The following is a 16050-nucleotide window of genomic DNA, read 5'->3' on the forward strand; positions in this document are numbered from 1 at the left end:
ATATCATAGTCCATAGAAAACTGTTAAGTTACAACCATGTACCATTATTTTCTTTAGTTCTGACATTTTCTCCAGTAACATCGACATTTCCTTTTGGCCCCTTCCAAGTTTTCAAGAGCATACTCCATAGATAGCATATAACAAAGTTAAAAGGAAGACTTTGGTTTCCAAAGAAAAAAGTTACATATGCATAGTAAATGGTCAACTCATCTTTCACATTTAAAAACAGACATCCTCAAAAAAAGAATGGTTTGTAATGCTTATCCGACTGATTTAAGATTGTAATAATTAATAAACAAAACACACATGCATTGCTAACCTCGAAACTTGATTATTTCTCTTTTGTCATCATCGTATCTACCGACAAAATCCATTTCTTCACTAAAGAAAAGCATTCCAATCAAAGTTAAGTAATAAAATGCCAAAAGTTAAGACAGTTTGTATTTGTAGCCATGGGAGATTGTGTAATCTTCCATGAATGATGCATGTGATACAGTTTGCATGTGTTTACGATAGTGTCCTCATTGAAGATTGATTTGGCTTCAGAGTATCGTATAGTTGGAGAGCCTTGCTTCATCTATTACACCTATTATAATCTTGAATCACTTCTATTTCATAAACATTCAAGAAAAGTTACTGCACAATTCAATTATTCAAAAGTCAACTCATATATCTTCGTGACATTATTATTAACTTAAAACAATAAAATTTATAATTTATTTTTATTTATTCTTAAGATTCAGTCATTGCAATTATTATTCGAAGATGACGTTAATATTTTAATCTCTTCCATTGAGTTAATTAGGTCACTTTTCTGAAATATTATATCTTTTAAATTTAAAATTTCATCACGATTTTATTTTTAAAAGACACATATATAAATATATATATCTGAAACTATATTAGATATAATGAAACACTTTTAAAACTTATCTTAGTGATAATATATTGACTCTTTAACATGTTTTTGAGTAAGTATAAGGGAAAAACAACTTCAAACATAAACAAAGCAAAAAGTCACAATGAAACACAATAGTATTTACGTAAGATAAAACACCAAGGGATAAAAAGTCAAGAATAAAAAAACATTGACATTGTTTCTACCACGTTTCATAGAAAAAGAAGTCATCACAATACGACAACGTAAAGATTAAAAAAAAGTATTAAGTTCTGATTTTTTATTTTTTTTTTAGAAAAGTATGTTTGTTGTGTGTGAAATCTTGGCAAACCGAAGGTGATCTATCTTGTAGAAAACTAGTGTCACGGACTTTGATAAATCAAAAATAATATTTTGAATTTATTAAACAAAAAAAAAGTGTTCATTTCAAAGTCCTTTTTAATAAATATAATTATTAGTATATTATGTTGTAAAATAATTTTTTAAAATGTCAAAATATGAGTTCCATAATAGAAGTAAATTGTAAGCTTGACTAGTAGGCGTAGTTATAAGTAGGTATTCCTTCTTTTACCAGCCATAATCTTTTAAGATTCATAACTCCTTATCAGCTACCAATAGGCATATACCAGTACACCTAAAAGTGTGACCTACGTTTGTGTTGTGACTTACGGAATATCAAAATTCAAAAAGTAAATCTTAGAACAACTTTATTCTAAAATCAATTACAGATCCACTTCAACTAACTAGATATATAATATAAAAGCTGAGAATTCTTCACTTAACAAATTGTTTTTCTATATTGATATTGATTTAGAAATAAACTATTAATATGGTATCATACTCTCTCATAACAAATTTGTTAAATTTATCCTATTGTTTGTTATTCAATTATTATTTAACTATTTATAAATATTTAATTTTACTTAAAATATGTATTGCATCAACATAAAAAAATTACAAGAATATCTTATTTCACGTTAATTAGAAATAAGATGATTTTTTTTTTCATTCACTCTTTTGTTAGTGTTAGGATATGGGCTTGGGCCGATGGAATTAAACAAATGGATCATCTTCCGACCTTCAAACTAGCTTTATTGGCTTACGCTTTATGTTGGGGGGCATGTTAGGTCATGGGTCTGACCCCATAGTTGGTCATTTAAAAAAAAAAGACTAAAGGTGGACAGGTTACAATTCGATCTATATGTACCAGATTATGTCCTACATAAACGATCATCTAATAAACAACATCTAATACACAACATATGAAAGTACTCTTATATTCATTATATTTTGTATTCTTACGGACTTGAGCGTTGGAGTGATATCGCAGGAAGGAGCCCCTTATTTTCCAAAAGTTGAATCACTAGAACTTGAAAGTTAAATCACTAGAACTTGAAGGGAGACCATTAGGAGTTCACTCATATTCCGACCAACCTCAAAATAGTAAGAACAGTTTGCAATCTTGTCGTTTTGAATAGGTATAATCACGATATAATAAAAGCACAAATATTTGGAGTGTACGTAAAATGTTCTCAATTTCCATCTTAAACACTGTTCGTAGAAATATTAAAATATACACTGTAGCTTAATACTTTGCTCGGCTTAAAAGTGAAGTAGATGAAAAAAAAGGTAAGAAATAGAATTGAAAATGTATTATTAAGATAAATAAATGTTACAAAAAAAATAAGAAGCAATTTCTCTATGTTAATCTAAATAAATACAACGTGTTGCTACATGGTTTCTGATCAAAACTTTGTTTTGGTATTAAATCTGTATGGATAAAACATTATATAGAATAAAAACACGTTGTTATCTAGTCATTTTTATTTATTATTTTCCTATTTATAATTTTAAATATAATATGATAATTTAGGTTTACTGTTTTTGTTTTTTTGAACATAAAAATATAGGTGTGGACAGATACGTTACTATTATATATGTATAACAAGAAGAAGCTATAAGAACAAATTTTGCGCATCTATCCTCTTTGAGAATATACATACACGAAACTTCTTCGAGAAACGTACATTAAACAAGACAAAAGGAGTAGCAAAGTAGAATAACAAAATCAAACCTTCTTAGCAACTTGCCTTTGTCAACGCAATATAAGAAAAATTCCCAACGACTTCCAATGTATTCCATTCTATATTTTATCTCAACTTTATATTTAAATTTAATTTATAAAGGCATATAATAGCTGGGGATGTTAAGTAAATTTCACCCTATTAATTTTTTATTTTTTTATAAAAACTTTAAGTTAATTATTACTATACAACTTGACATTTCAGCTAGTCTGAAATCTCAATAACAACCATTATTTGTTGAAAAAATTATTATTAAAAAAATAAAAATAAATGAGGAGTAAAACTTCTATGTTAACAAAAATTACACATAGACAAAATATAATTATTCATAAATAATTCTAAGAACAGACTAGATGAAAATCTATTATATTAATGAAATATTTTTTTATAAATAAATCTTAAATTAGACAACTTATTAGCGGACGCATTCCTTTCACGGAAGAGATATGAGTAATTCTAAATATGATTTTTCAACAAATAACTGAAATTTCAAATTTGATTTTATAAAACTAATTATACTTAAAATTTATTTTTTAATATAATATTAAAATTATTTAAAGTTGTTCTTATCAATAATTTATTAATTTTATCAATTATTCATCATCATATCATCAATAAAATATATAATTTCGTATATAAGTTGACATGTATAAACTTATAAAATTTATGTTATAAAATTAAATTAAATTTAAAGTTGAATAATAATTATTACACTTTATAAGTACCCATGTTACTCAATAAGAAAACATCATGATTGCACGAAATTCACCTCTCCTAGGAGGTTGGAAAACAAACCAAATTAAAAGACACCCCACAACATGCTACACCATGCTTCACCCTTTATGATTTCATCATTCTTTCACTTTTTTCCCCTTCTATTAAATTAAGTCTCACGACTAAACAAGACCCTTTTAATGACTTTGAAACTGGCTTAAGGTCCACTTGCCCTATCGAAGGAGGGGTACTCCATCTTTGAAAGGGAATGAATATGTGACAGTGGATTAGGGTAGTGACATTCTCGAAACAGCTACACACATAAGGAACATCTTAATTCAACATATCTTATCGCATAAATCTATTACTTTATTTAACCAGTTAATATGACAATAAATTGAATATTTTAATATGAATAATATATTATTTATTCTTATTTTTTAAATCATAAATATCTTTATAATATTTTTTACTATCAAACATAATTTAATCATTATATGAATCATAATTTACAAAATTAATTTATGTGGTCATTATCTTTGGTTTAATCTAAAATATAATTAAAACATACCAGTAACCGATGGTTACCAGACATTAATATTCCTATTTTGTTAATGTAAAGTATCGAAGAGAGCGCAAAGAACGAACACACCACATCAAGTAGCGTTATTTCTTGGTTGTCTTACCTTTCCGATTTCGCAGTGTCTCCAATAAATTTGCAATTATGTTTAATCATAACTTAATATTTTTGTTTTTTATTAAATTTAAATATTAAGAAGAAACGCTTTTGAAAATGAAGATTAGGAATTCAACTCATTTATTATAAAATTTTATTATGGTTATTAGTTTGATGATGATTAAGATAAAAAAATTATTTTTAAATTAAGTTTGTTTTTACTTATAAAATATAACTTTAGAAGGAAAATATAGAAAAAAATTGTATAAAATATATAAAGAAAAAATAAGAAAAACAATACGTTAGACGATTGTTGTTACTTGAAGTGTCAACCTAAATGTCAAGTTGCATAATGATAATTTTTATAAAAAAAAAAATAAAAAAAAATAAAGAGTCAGGTCTTCTTTTTACATAAAACTGAAAAAGAAACTTAAAATATATTAAACATATTATCAATTACGTTGGGATTTTTTTCTACCTTTGGGATATTCAGTATGATTAAATAATTAATTATATCTCGAGTTATGAAATTTTTTTCAAATATTTTAAACGTAATAATGAATAAAATAATAATAATATATAAAAATAAAATAATATTATATTATATTATAATAAAAATATTTTCCTCTTATTTTTTTTCTTTTATTTCAAACAACTTTCATCTCCGTTTATTTATTTCCCCTCCTCTTTTTTCATTTTTTATTATATCAATTTACATCATTCAATTAAAACAAGACTTATATATTTGTTTTTCTATACGTAAAGTATAATTATTTCAATATTGTAATTTTAAATTAAATGTATAATTTTAAAATTATTAATATTTATATTTTAGTTATTTGATTAAATTATTTTCGTTATTTTTAATTCAATATAAGCTAGTGATTATTTCAAATTAAGGTTAAAGTTTATTGAAAAGTTCAGGGACTACTTTTTTATTGCAGACTTCATCCAAGCTTCAAGTCAAAATTATCCATTGTTCTTTGATTTATTTGGAAGAATAGAAACAAAAAAGTGTGGAATGGTTTGAAAATGGTTCCTTCTTCATCATTTGATGTTGGTATCAAGTTTTTCTTTTAATGGAACTCGGCTAGACATCCAATGCAAAATAGTTATTTTCCTACTTATGAATCATTAGAGTAGATCATATTGCATTAGTAAAAAAAAAATATGACAACTTTATTTTATTAAGACATTAAAAAATGTAGGATGTTATTTTTATTTTTTTAGGAAAAACATGCAATTTTATATTACATAAATTATTTTATTACCACATTAAATAATTTAAAAAGAGAATATGATGTTTTTTTAGTATTTTTTTTTATTTTAATTTGGAAAAGTTAGATTTCTAGACTTCTATTAATTTTTTTAAAAAAAAATTAACAACTATTTTCTTTTGAAAACATTGTTTTTTATTTTTATAAAAGAACATTAATCAAATACGTTTTTTTTTCATGTTATTAGAAAATTAATGTATTTTTCTTAAATCAAACCTTTTGTAAAGATAAGAAACCTTGTAAAGATTTCAAACAACACCATGTGCCAATTTGTTTATTTAAATCTTCTACACAAAATATCACAATTTTAAAATACTTCATTATAGAAGTTAATTATATTTTTGAAATAAAAGTTAATTTCAATTATATATTGTTTAGAACTGGAGATAATTATAAAAATTAAGTTTATGACCCACACTAAGTTTGATAACCTAATTTTTTACATTTTATTGGAAGATTTGAGTTTTGATTCACATACATTTTAAAAAAAGAGATAAGAAAAAGAAAGTTTATGAAAAAATTAAATATAATTTATAATTTTATCTTTTTAAAACTTTTCTGCTGAACTTTTACTAAATTAAAACATATTATATCCTTCACTTGAAATACCAAATACTTTTGTGACTTTCTTTGAGTTTTAATAAATAGAGTTAAATATCAAGGTTATCAAGGTTTTGTAATCAAATCTTAGAATTTAAAGTAGATAAGAGTTAAAATAGTGGTAACTAATTCAATATACATCTATAAAAAAAATTTATTAATAATAAAAACTATTTTATATATTAATAAAATTTTCGTAGTCTTTAGTCAATAGATTAATTATAATTAATGATTTTTTTTAGTAATAATGATAAAGTAAGATTATCTAAATTCGAGATGAAATCAACATGTGTGATGAATTGTTTTTTAACAATAATTAAACTATATGACAGGGTATATTAAGTCATTAAGTAAAAATTATTCAATCACATGAGTTAAAATGTTACTGAGAAGGTAAAAAATGTTTATACACCAAAATCATCAAGTAAGTGTATGAATTATCTTAATCTCAACTTTGATAATCTTTAATAGAGTATTTTAATATTAATGTCCTTTCTCAAAGACATTATTTGATAATTACATGTCAATGTCATATAATGATATGTGATTAATGATTCTAATATTAAACCATAACAGCAATAAAATATCAACTTCTCACAATCAATTCATTTAGATAAAATATAAAATTCTTCATAAAAAATAAAATAAATTTTATGTAATTTGTTTTTTTTTTTCTTCATTTATTACTCTTGGCATCCTAGTGGTTAACCAACTTTTTTTTCTATGATTAAAACATACTATCCATAGTAAACATTGGTCATGAAAATTTGAAAGTAATGTTTTTAATGTATGATGATATAACAATTAATAATGTAAATTGAATTTTGTAACTGTTGTTTAATGTACATTTCTTTTTACTGCTTGTATGTTTATGTTTGTGAACTGTCTACTCTTCATTATTTAGAAAAGTTATCCATTATGTAAGGTTCAAAGAGTTTTTATTATACAATTATAATAATATATTTTTATAGTTATTTTTCATAGATATTTCATTACAAATTTACTTTTATTGTGATAAAAACTGCAAGTATTTTAATTATAAAGTTATAACATTATAAAAACTAACAAAATAATATCTTTATGATTTTTCCATCCGTACAATTTTTACAATTTCAATATAAATTTCCAAAATACTTTTTAATTTTAACAAATATTATAGTAATTACTTTTACTTTTTTTATTTTTTACCATGAAAACATGTCTACATCAACTCTCATTTTCACTACTAAAATATAATTTAATTAATACATGCATAAGTAAAATATATTAAATGTAATTTATCTGAAAATCTCAAAACTCTTAATTTTATATTTTATTTATAAAATTTTAAAATTCTAACTCAATTTACTTAGTCAATTCAACTTGTTCATGTCTAAGTTTATTTGAATTGGATTTAATACATATTCAACCTAATACAAATACTATTCTGTCTAAATTATAGATAAAGTACAATTAGATATAATTTATATGAATAGGGAAACTTTCTAATAAGAATTATATATATATATATATATATTTATATTGATTAGAATAAGTTATACAGTAGTAAAAATGACCGAGTTTTTGTTTTTAATAACGCACGTCATTATCATATAATGCTGCCACTGGTTTCATGTGATAATTGGAATTTGATGCTTTTATCACTGCACACTAAACCACAAAAATCTACTCACCAAGCAATGAAAATAAAAAATAATACAAATATAATAACCAGTGTCAGAAATAAGAAAGAAACGTTTCAAGAAAAAAAAAAATGTTGATTTAAGTATAGTGAAAACCGGGTACAACTTTCAGTGTACCAGATTCATTTTTACTAGTTTGTATAATAAGTAGTCAAGAAAAAAAAAACCTCATTATTAGCACAGTTTCAGTCAATGATATAATCATAATGGAATATTACATTTTTATCTCAATGTACCTGTATACTACTCTTTAATCTTGTTCAATTAGAAAGAGTAAATAAAGTCCTAGAAAAATAGAACACTAGAACTTTCAAATAAGTCAGAAAAAATATAATTTCAACTACTCAAATAGTATATAAATTGATATATACTAAAAGTATTTTATTCTATCAATTACACATAAGTTTAAGGAATTTATAATAATACATTAATATGTTAAATATAAGGGAAACTACACTATAAATTTATGACATATTTTACAGTTTTATTCTATTATTTAATTACATATGATCATGAATAATAAATTTTATTGATTTGTTAACTTTATTTATTATTTACCTTAAAAAGTTACAGAATCAATAGTTTTGATTGATTTCTGAGGTAAAATTGGTTTAGACTATAAATAATCAGAAAAATATAAAATTTATTAGCATTAAACTGAAAATAAAAAATTTGACCAAATAATAATAGTGTTAGCACAGTAACTGTAGAAGGATGAATTAATAATAGGAGAAGGTGAGGGTGGTAGGGACGGGGAGAGAGAGACTTGGTTCTCCCGCCTATTGAATTCTTGAATCCCTGAAACAGTAAAGTAAGCAAACCCCTCTTTTTCACACACACACCACTCTCAGTCTCAGAGAGAGGATCGAATGTTGTTGATTCTTCTTCTCTCCCTTTCTGCTGCAAATGGACACGCCGGATAGGAGCAAGATCAACACCCCTCTTTCCCAGTTTGAGGTTTACCTTCCTCATTCACTTTCTTCTTTCTACCTGCTTCACTTTCTCTCAATTTTACTATTTTTTTAGGTTAAATTTGTTTTCTGTTAATTCATGTTGAAGTGCTAGTGAAAGGTTCAGTTTCTGTGTTCTAGATCGTTCCCCATGTTCAATTCGACACTTTCTGTGCCTGCAACCAATTTGGGAAAGTTGTTTTTTTGTTGGCTTAATTTTTTGTGGTTGTTCCCCAGAGTGTATGCCTGTGAGGGAAGTTAAGTTTCTAACCCCAGATTCGACTTTTACTGAAGTTTATATTGATTTTCTTTTTCCAAATATGTTAAAATATGGTATTTAGGTTGTCATTTTAGGTTTTTTCTATCTTCTGTTTTGTGGTCAATGGCCATTTTGTTGTGGGTTCTGCGCTTGAAAGGATTTAGGCTTTCGTTTTTGGTTAATCTGCACAATTTCAAGCTGTTATGAAAGCAATCTGTGTGTGATCTGGTTTGTTATTCCATTCTTTGGTAAGCTATTTCCTGATTTGTCCTGGTCTGTCTTAATGCAACATTGGATGAACTTTTGTGATTTGCATGCATAGTTTTGCTTTGCTTCTCCGGGTTTAAACATATTTCTATGCTTGGTGATATGCAGGATTCACCTGTATTTAACTATATCAGTAATCTATCTCCTATAGAGCCCGTTAAGTCTGTTCACATTACTCAGACCTTCAATTCGCTCAGCTTTTCATCCCCTCCTTCTGTTTTCACATCACCCCATGTCAACTGTCACAGGGAATCCAGATTCCTCAGGAGGTAACTAACTTTTTTTCTTGTTTGCTGCTTTTGATGACTGCAAGTGACATTGGTCTGTACAGAATTGTGGATGTTTTAGTGACATGATTGTGTTTGTTCTCTGATTTTTTAGGCATAACCTTTTGGACGCATCCAAACCCAAGGGTTCATCTGAAGATATAAATAATGTTTATTTATGTGAAAAGACTCCAGCAGATTCATCTCAGCCATGTCATGAATCAAGTGAGCCGCAGGAAAATACCAATCCAAATATTTCCATAAGAGATGCCTCAAACGAGCTATGTAATGAAAACCCAAATATCTCAGTTGAGGTCCCACAAGGCCTAAAATATAATTTGGCTAGCCCAGGGTATGATCCTGTGATCTCTGCTGATGAGGCTGACTCTCTTTTGGAACTGCCGGGCAAGCCAGGATCAGATGTTGCCTATGTTCCAGATGACTCTGAAAAGAATTCAATTGAGGGTGAAATGCATCCTCCAGGGTTATGTCAAAATGAGGAAAAAATTGAAGGCCCGGATTGTGGTGTGGATGATTTAATTACTGAAGCCTCTGATCTGTTAATGTTTAGTCCCCCAAATTTGACAGAAGCTTTTAAGGATATAAATAAACAATTAAATCCTTCTACAAAGCTTACCAATTTTAGGACTTTGTTACAACAATCTGCCACCAATGATGGTCAACAAATGCACATTGTTGATGCAGTTGCTTCTGGTTCAGAACATGAAATTGAAAATCATCCTTGTGAACCTGGAGCAGCCACAGACACAGTTCAGAGACAGGACAATCATAGCAATGTTGCTTTGGTGGCTAGCAATCCAACTGAGAAAATGGATGATAAGGTAGGAAAATGAAGTCTGTTTCACTTGCAGTGAACCGTGTGTATGAGAACTTTTCTTACACATGGTTAGATGTTTCATGAATTCATGTTATAAAGACTTTAATCTTGATTACTGTTCATATCCACTATCACACACTTGATTATATTTGTAACTTAATTCATGCATTGTTTATATATGAAATTTACAACTCTAGGAAAATATTGTATGACTGTTGGTTGTAGTCACTCATTACTTTTAAAGCACATCCTATAAAAATGAATCATTATTTTGACCTTTTGCACATTTTGCATTCCCAAACATGTGTCACAGTGGAGTGATACACAATTTTGTATATTATGGTTTACAAAATTTTGATGAGAGTTGAATATTTTTCTGTGTCATTATGTTTACTGGTGAACACATCAATCAATCTAAAATTACTTTTGTCTTTGTATTCAGCTTCTTTATGTGACACACCGTGGTATACGGAGACGCTGTCTAGATTTTGAGATGGCCAGTGTGCAAAGGAAGAACCTAGATGGTAAATCACACACCAATTCTAGTACAGAAAAGTCTGATGAGATGGATGTTAGTAAAGGAAAGCAAGTGCTCCCCATAAAACATAGTGGGGATTCACGGAAGTGTGTTTTGCCTGGAATTGGTTTGCACTTGAATGCACTTGCAACCTTAAATGATTGCAAAAACATAAAAATTGAGAAGTTGCTAGCTGGAAGGCAACCTAACATGCCCAGCTCCTCTTCATCCGTGCAACTTTCTGCAAGCCAAGAACATCAACTAGCGTTGGTGCCTGCATCAGTGGAAAAAGATTTGGAGCCATCAGAGAATGAAGTTCAGCCTGGTGAAGATTGTACCCAGCCTTTGCTTCTCATGGCTGGTGAAGATTTCCAGCAGAATAGTCCAAAAAGGAAAAGGCAAGTACAGTTTCTGATTATCTAGTCTGCTTGATTACCTTCATTCGATTATATTTTAGCTTTTCCTTTCTTCATTAGTTTGGTACTAAAGCTAGATTCACAGGCGCAGGTTAGAACCAGATGGGGAAGGGGAGTCTTGCAAGCGTTGTAATTGTAAGAAATCAAAGTGTTTAAAGCTGTAAGTTCAAAGAAAAACTCCTCTTTTCTTTTGGGTTGGCATACTATCTCATTCTGCAACGACCTTTGATTTTTGTATTTTCTTTTAACGAACTGGTTTATTGTCATTTGATTTACTGTGTCTACTTCTTTTTTCATGAAGTTATGGCGTGATTGAGTTCTGGCTGTTGAAGACTTAGATGTAGACTTTCACTGAACTTATTTGTTGAATTAATTAAGTCCTCTAGATAATGCCTTTGTCGAAGTTGCATATACACCTAGAAATATAGTGTGCAAAATTCCAATCCACACTGCAAGAAATGCTGCTTAATATTGCCACTTGGCCTTTCCTTATGTTAAATGTTATCTGAAATTACTCAAGTGACTTGTTAGGAAGTATTGACAGCCAGATATTATCTGAAATCACTCAATTGACTTGTTAGGAAGTATTGACAGCCTAAATATGGAGAGGGACAGTAGGTTGTTAAAGGGAGCTATTGGGTTGCATAAATACAATGATTGTTCTAGGAGGTGCTATATATAATGGTTTGTAAATATGCAAGTCTTGGTAATCAGATTATGTACGCTCCTTTCAGTTCTGTCCTAAAAAGATTGGCTAGAACTTTTAAGGATTGACCTAGTTGTTTTGCATAAATAATGCTTACCTTTGTGTAAGCAGTCAGGTTTTAATTTGGGCTTCACCTGCCTCTTGAAATACTGAAATGCAACAGCTAAACATTTAGCTCAGCAGTTGATCTGGTTTCAGGGAGTAAAAGTCCTCCTGACAGATGGCATCTTAGTCAAAATGATTTAAAAAGGTTATCTTTTGAATTGAAAATGTACTTTTCTAAATTTTATCATCCAGGAAGTATGCTTTTGTGAATAACTTCTTTTCTTTGAACTTATGTTGGTGCTGCTATGATTTTCCATAGCCATTTCTATCGTGTTTAGTTTAACATGATTTAATGCGTAATCTCATGCTATTCTCATATAATGTAATTTAGAAAATGCCTTTGACCCCCAGTCTCTTTGACTAAAACTTCAAAAAAATGTCAGCTACGGTTTGTATCCTCTAATTTAAAATTATTTCTGCCAAGTAAATGTGTGTCAGGTATCCAAGTTATATTGGCTTTGCTTATGGACTTATGATGAACATGAATCTTCACAATTTCCTTGAGCTTTGTGAATACTGTGTTCTCTTACTGTTACAATTAAAATATTGGGACATGAAAGATTGGGATGAAATCTGGCTTTGATGTCTTTCTAATTAAGCTTTTATTTTTTTTTATCAGTTATTGTGAGTGCTTTGCTGCGGGAGTCTACTGCATAGAGCCATGTTCATGTCGTGATTGCTTCAACAAGCCTATTCATGTTGATACCGTTCTTCAAACTCGCCAGCAGATTGAGTCTCGAAATCCACTTGCTTTTGCTCCTAAAGTCATACGGAGTTCTGATTCTGTGCCTGAAATTGGGGTCAGAAAATAAAATTTAGCTTTATTTTTCACTCAAATTTAAACCACGTTTCTCCTATATCAATTATTTTCCTTGCAGGATGACCCTAACAAAACTCCAGCTTCAGCCCGACACAAAAGAGGATGTAATTGCAAGAAATCAAGCTGCTTAAAGAAATACTGTGAATGTTATCAGGTTTTCTTCATTGTTATATCATGTATGCCACCCGTTGCAGTTTTAACTTGAATTACAAACAGCTATTACTTTGTTTTGAAGGGTGGTGTTGGTTGCTCCATAAGCTGCAGATGTGAAGGATGCAAGAACACATATGGTAGAAAGGATGGTAAGTCTCGTACATTACCAATCAAAACCATCAACTTTGCTCTTTAAATCTCTATTCTCTATATTACTCTTCTAAAAATTGTTTTCTGTTAGGGGTAATATTTTATGGCAACTTCTTTTTTTATGTTCAGGTTCTGTTCCTTCTGGAATAGAAGCCAAGCCCGAAGAAGAAACAGAAGCATGTGAAAAGGGTGTGATGGAAAATGCTTCACATAAAACTGAAACACAGAATATTGAAAACCATCCAGACCATGCTCTTCCTACAACACCATTACGTATTTCCAGGTTTGATATGCTGTGTTTTTGTCAGCTGACGATGATAAAAATTTTGCCCGTTATTTATGTTGGTTCATTTTTATGTTACAGATCATTGCTCCCATTACCCTTTTCATCAAAGGGCAAGCCACCGAGATCTTTTGTTACTACCATCTCCAGTTCTGGATTGTTTGTGAGCCAAAAGCTCGGGAAATCAAGTGCTCCGCGGTCTCAACCTAAATTTGACAAGCCTTTACAAACTGTTCCGGATGATGACTCTCCTGTCACCTGCATCAAAACTTCTTCTCCAAATGGCAAGAGGATCTCCTCTCCTAATTGTGACGTGGGATCATCTCCTACTCGCAGAGGTGGGAGGAAGTTGATTTTACAATCTATCCCTTCCTTTCCTTCTCTCACCCCTCACAATCTTCGGAGTGACTGAGGATCTAATCTTCTCAAGTTAGCCCCTTGGTTCACGGGTCCAGTTTGTTGCAGTTGGAGCTGTATGCGTAGGTGAATGGATGTACATGATTGAGCTCTATTTTACTTTCGTAATAATTTGTTGCTTTCATTTCCTAATGTACAACTTCACTTCAGTTGTATAATATCTTAACGACTGGTTATCATCTATCCTAAGAGTACTTGGAGAATGATTTGTTATTAAGTCCCTATTGGTCGTGTTAGACTATTCCTTTTGAACAGCAATTTGATTTGTTACATGAAGTAAATGTGGTTGGTGCCGTGGAATCCAATTTAGCATGGTTTAGTTTTCAATTACAATTTCATTATTGTATTGGTGAATTCTGCTCCTTCAGGGGAATAAAATATTAGATCCAATATTTTTATAAGGTGGCATGTTACTAGCAACTTAGCACCATTTAATCTGGAATATCAATGATATATGAGAATCCCTGTAATGAAAGCTTAATCCTGGTTTTCTTGAATTTAAATGTTTGACTGGAAGTTACTTTGAGTAACCGCTAATCATTCTTAAATGTCTTTATAATCAAATAGCATTTTCTTTCCTTTTCCTAAACGAATCAACGACTATAGAGAAGACATAGGAGTCAGATACAAGGAAGGACATGGACGAGGTAAGGGGATGCCTAATACCATAGTCCATTCCTGACACCTCTCATTGCCTTTTTCTCATTCTTTCGTGATAACCAGGAATAGGAGTAATAGGCTTACAGTAGTTGTTTTTTTTTCCTAGTGGAATACATTAAAACAAAACTTTATATTATAGATTTTTTTTCATATTCCAGAATCTTAATTTTAGGAAAACTTGAATATTCAAGAAAATTATGAAATAGAAACCAATTTTTAGAAACAAAAATAATTAGTTGTTATAGTGACTAAATTATCGACTATTTTAGTAATAAAAAAAATTTGATTTCTAAATTAGTTTCTATTATTGTTAAATGGTTTCTAAATTGGTATCTAATTAGCAATCCAGTTTTTGCTAACAAATTTAGAATATAAATAATTGATAGTTAAAACCTTGATAGCTAATTAGATACCCATTTAGAAACTATTTAACAATAATAGAAACTAACCATTTTTTTTAGTTTCTAAAATAGTCTCTAATTTAGTCAATATAACAACTAATTATTTTTTGTTTCTAAAAATTGATTTTATTTTATGATTTTCTTTTTGTGATTGAGAAATATTTATACAAGTGTTTTAGAAATAAAAGAGTTATATGATATTTTTATGATAAAATCTTTAATCATCACCACATTAAAATTTAATAATATATATATATATATATTAGTAATATATTAAATTTAAGAAAGTTGGATTCACAGCTCCGAATAAATGTTTTTATGGAAAAATTAAAACTTTTCCAGGAAATTTATGACGGCTGTTTTTTAAGAGATAAACTAAACATGAGAAAAATATTGCAGATATTTAATATTAACAATTAAATTGATCAATTTTTGTTACCCGTGATAAATTAGTTTATTTTTACAGCATGATAGTAGAGCGAATGCATCCTTTTGTTCGGTTCCATAACAAAAATGTAAGTAAATATGCATGGTAACAGAAAAAATACTTACATTCTTTTCTTTTTTTTAAGTCGAAGAAGAAGCTTATAAAAAATAATAATAATAATAGTAATAATAATAATAATAATAATAATAATAATAATAATAATAATAATAATAATAGAAAGAAAAAAGAGAGAGAAAAAGTCGCTAAATAAAAATTAAAGTAACAGTACTGGGCTTATCAATTAAGGAATATGAGAATGAATAAAAAAAGAAGGAATAATTTTGATCTGCCTTCTTCCTTTTTCATCGAGAAATATTTAATTTAATGAAAATATTAATTTATTCAACAAATATGATAGCTGGTTTAATGCTAAATATTTTGTTTTGCTTCAAAGTTCAATGGGTTGGGGACGTTTAAAAAAATC

The 16050-nt window shown here is 28.6% G+C and overlaps 1 protein-coding gene across 2 annotated transcripts; it reads left to right on the forward strand.

Annotated features, from left to right (window-relative positions):
• The first annotated feature begins 8639 nt into the window (after positions 1-8639).
• On the forward strand, positions 8640-14378 carry LOC137827834 (protein tesmin/TSO1-like CXC 2). 2 transcript variants are annotated; one of them, XM_068634186.1, is made up of 10 exons: positions 8640-8888; positions 9516-9676; positions 9789-10515; positions 10954-11426; positions 11530-11604; positions 12875-13055; positions 13134-13229; positions 13311-13377; positions 13508-13661; positions 13743-14378. In XM_068634186.1, the coding sequence occupies exons 1-10, from the start codon at positions 8838-8840 to the stop codon at positions 14071-14073; spliced, it is 2316 nt and encodes a 771-aa protein (XP_068490287.1). In that variant the 5' UTR covers positions 8640-8837; the 3' UTR covers positions 14074-14378. The 2 variants fall into 2 exon arrangements, with proteins under 2 accessions (XP_068490287.1, XP_068490288.1); XM_068634187.1 differs by having other exon boundaries at positions 11536-11604.
• Positions 14379-16050: the final 1672 nt, after the last annotated feature.

This window comes from Phaseolus vulgaris, chromosome 7 (genome assembly GCF_000499845.2).
Source record: "Phaseolus vulgaris cultivar G19833 chromosome 7, P. vulgaris v2.0, whole genome shotgun sequence".
In the NCBI taxonomy this organism is placed as follows: Eukaryota; Viridiplantae; Streptophyta; class Magnoliopsida; order Fabales; family Fabaceae; genus Phaseolus; species Phaseolus vulgaris.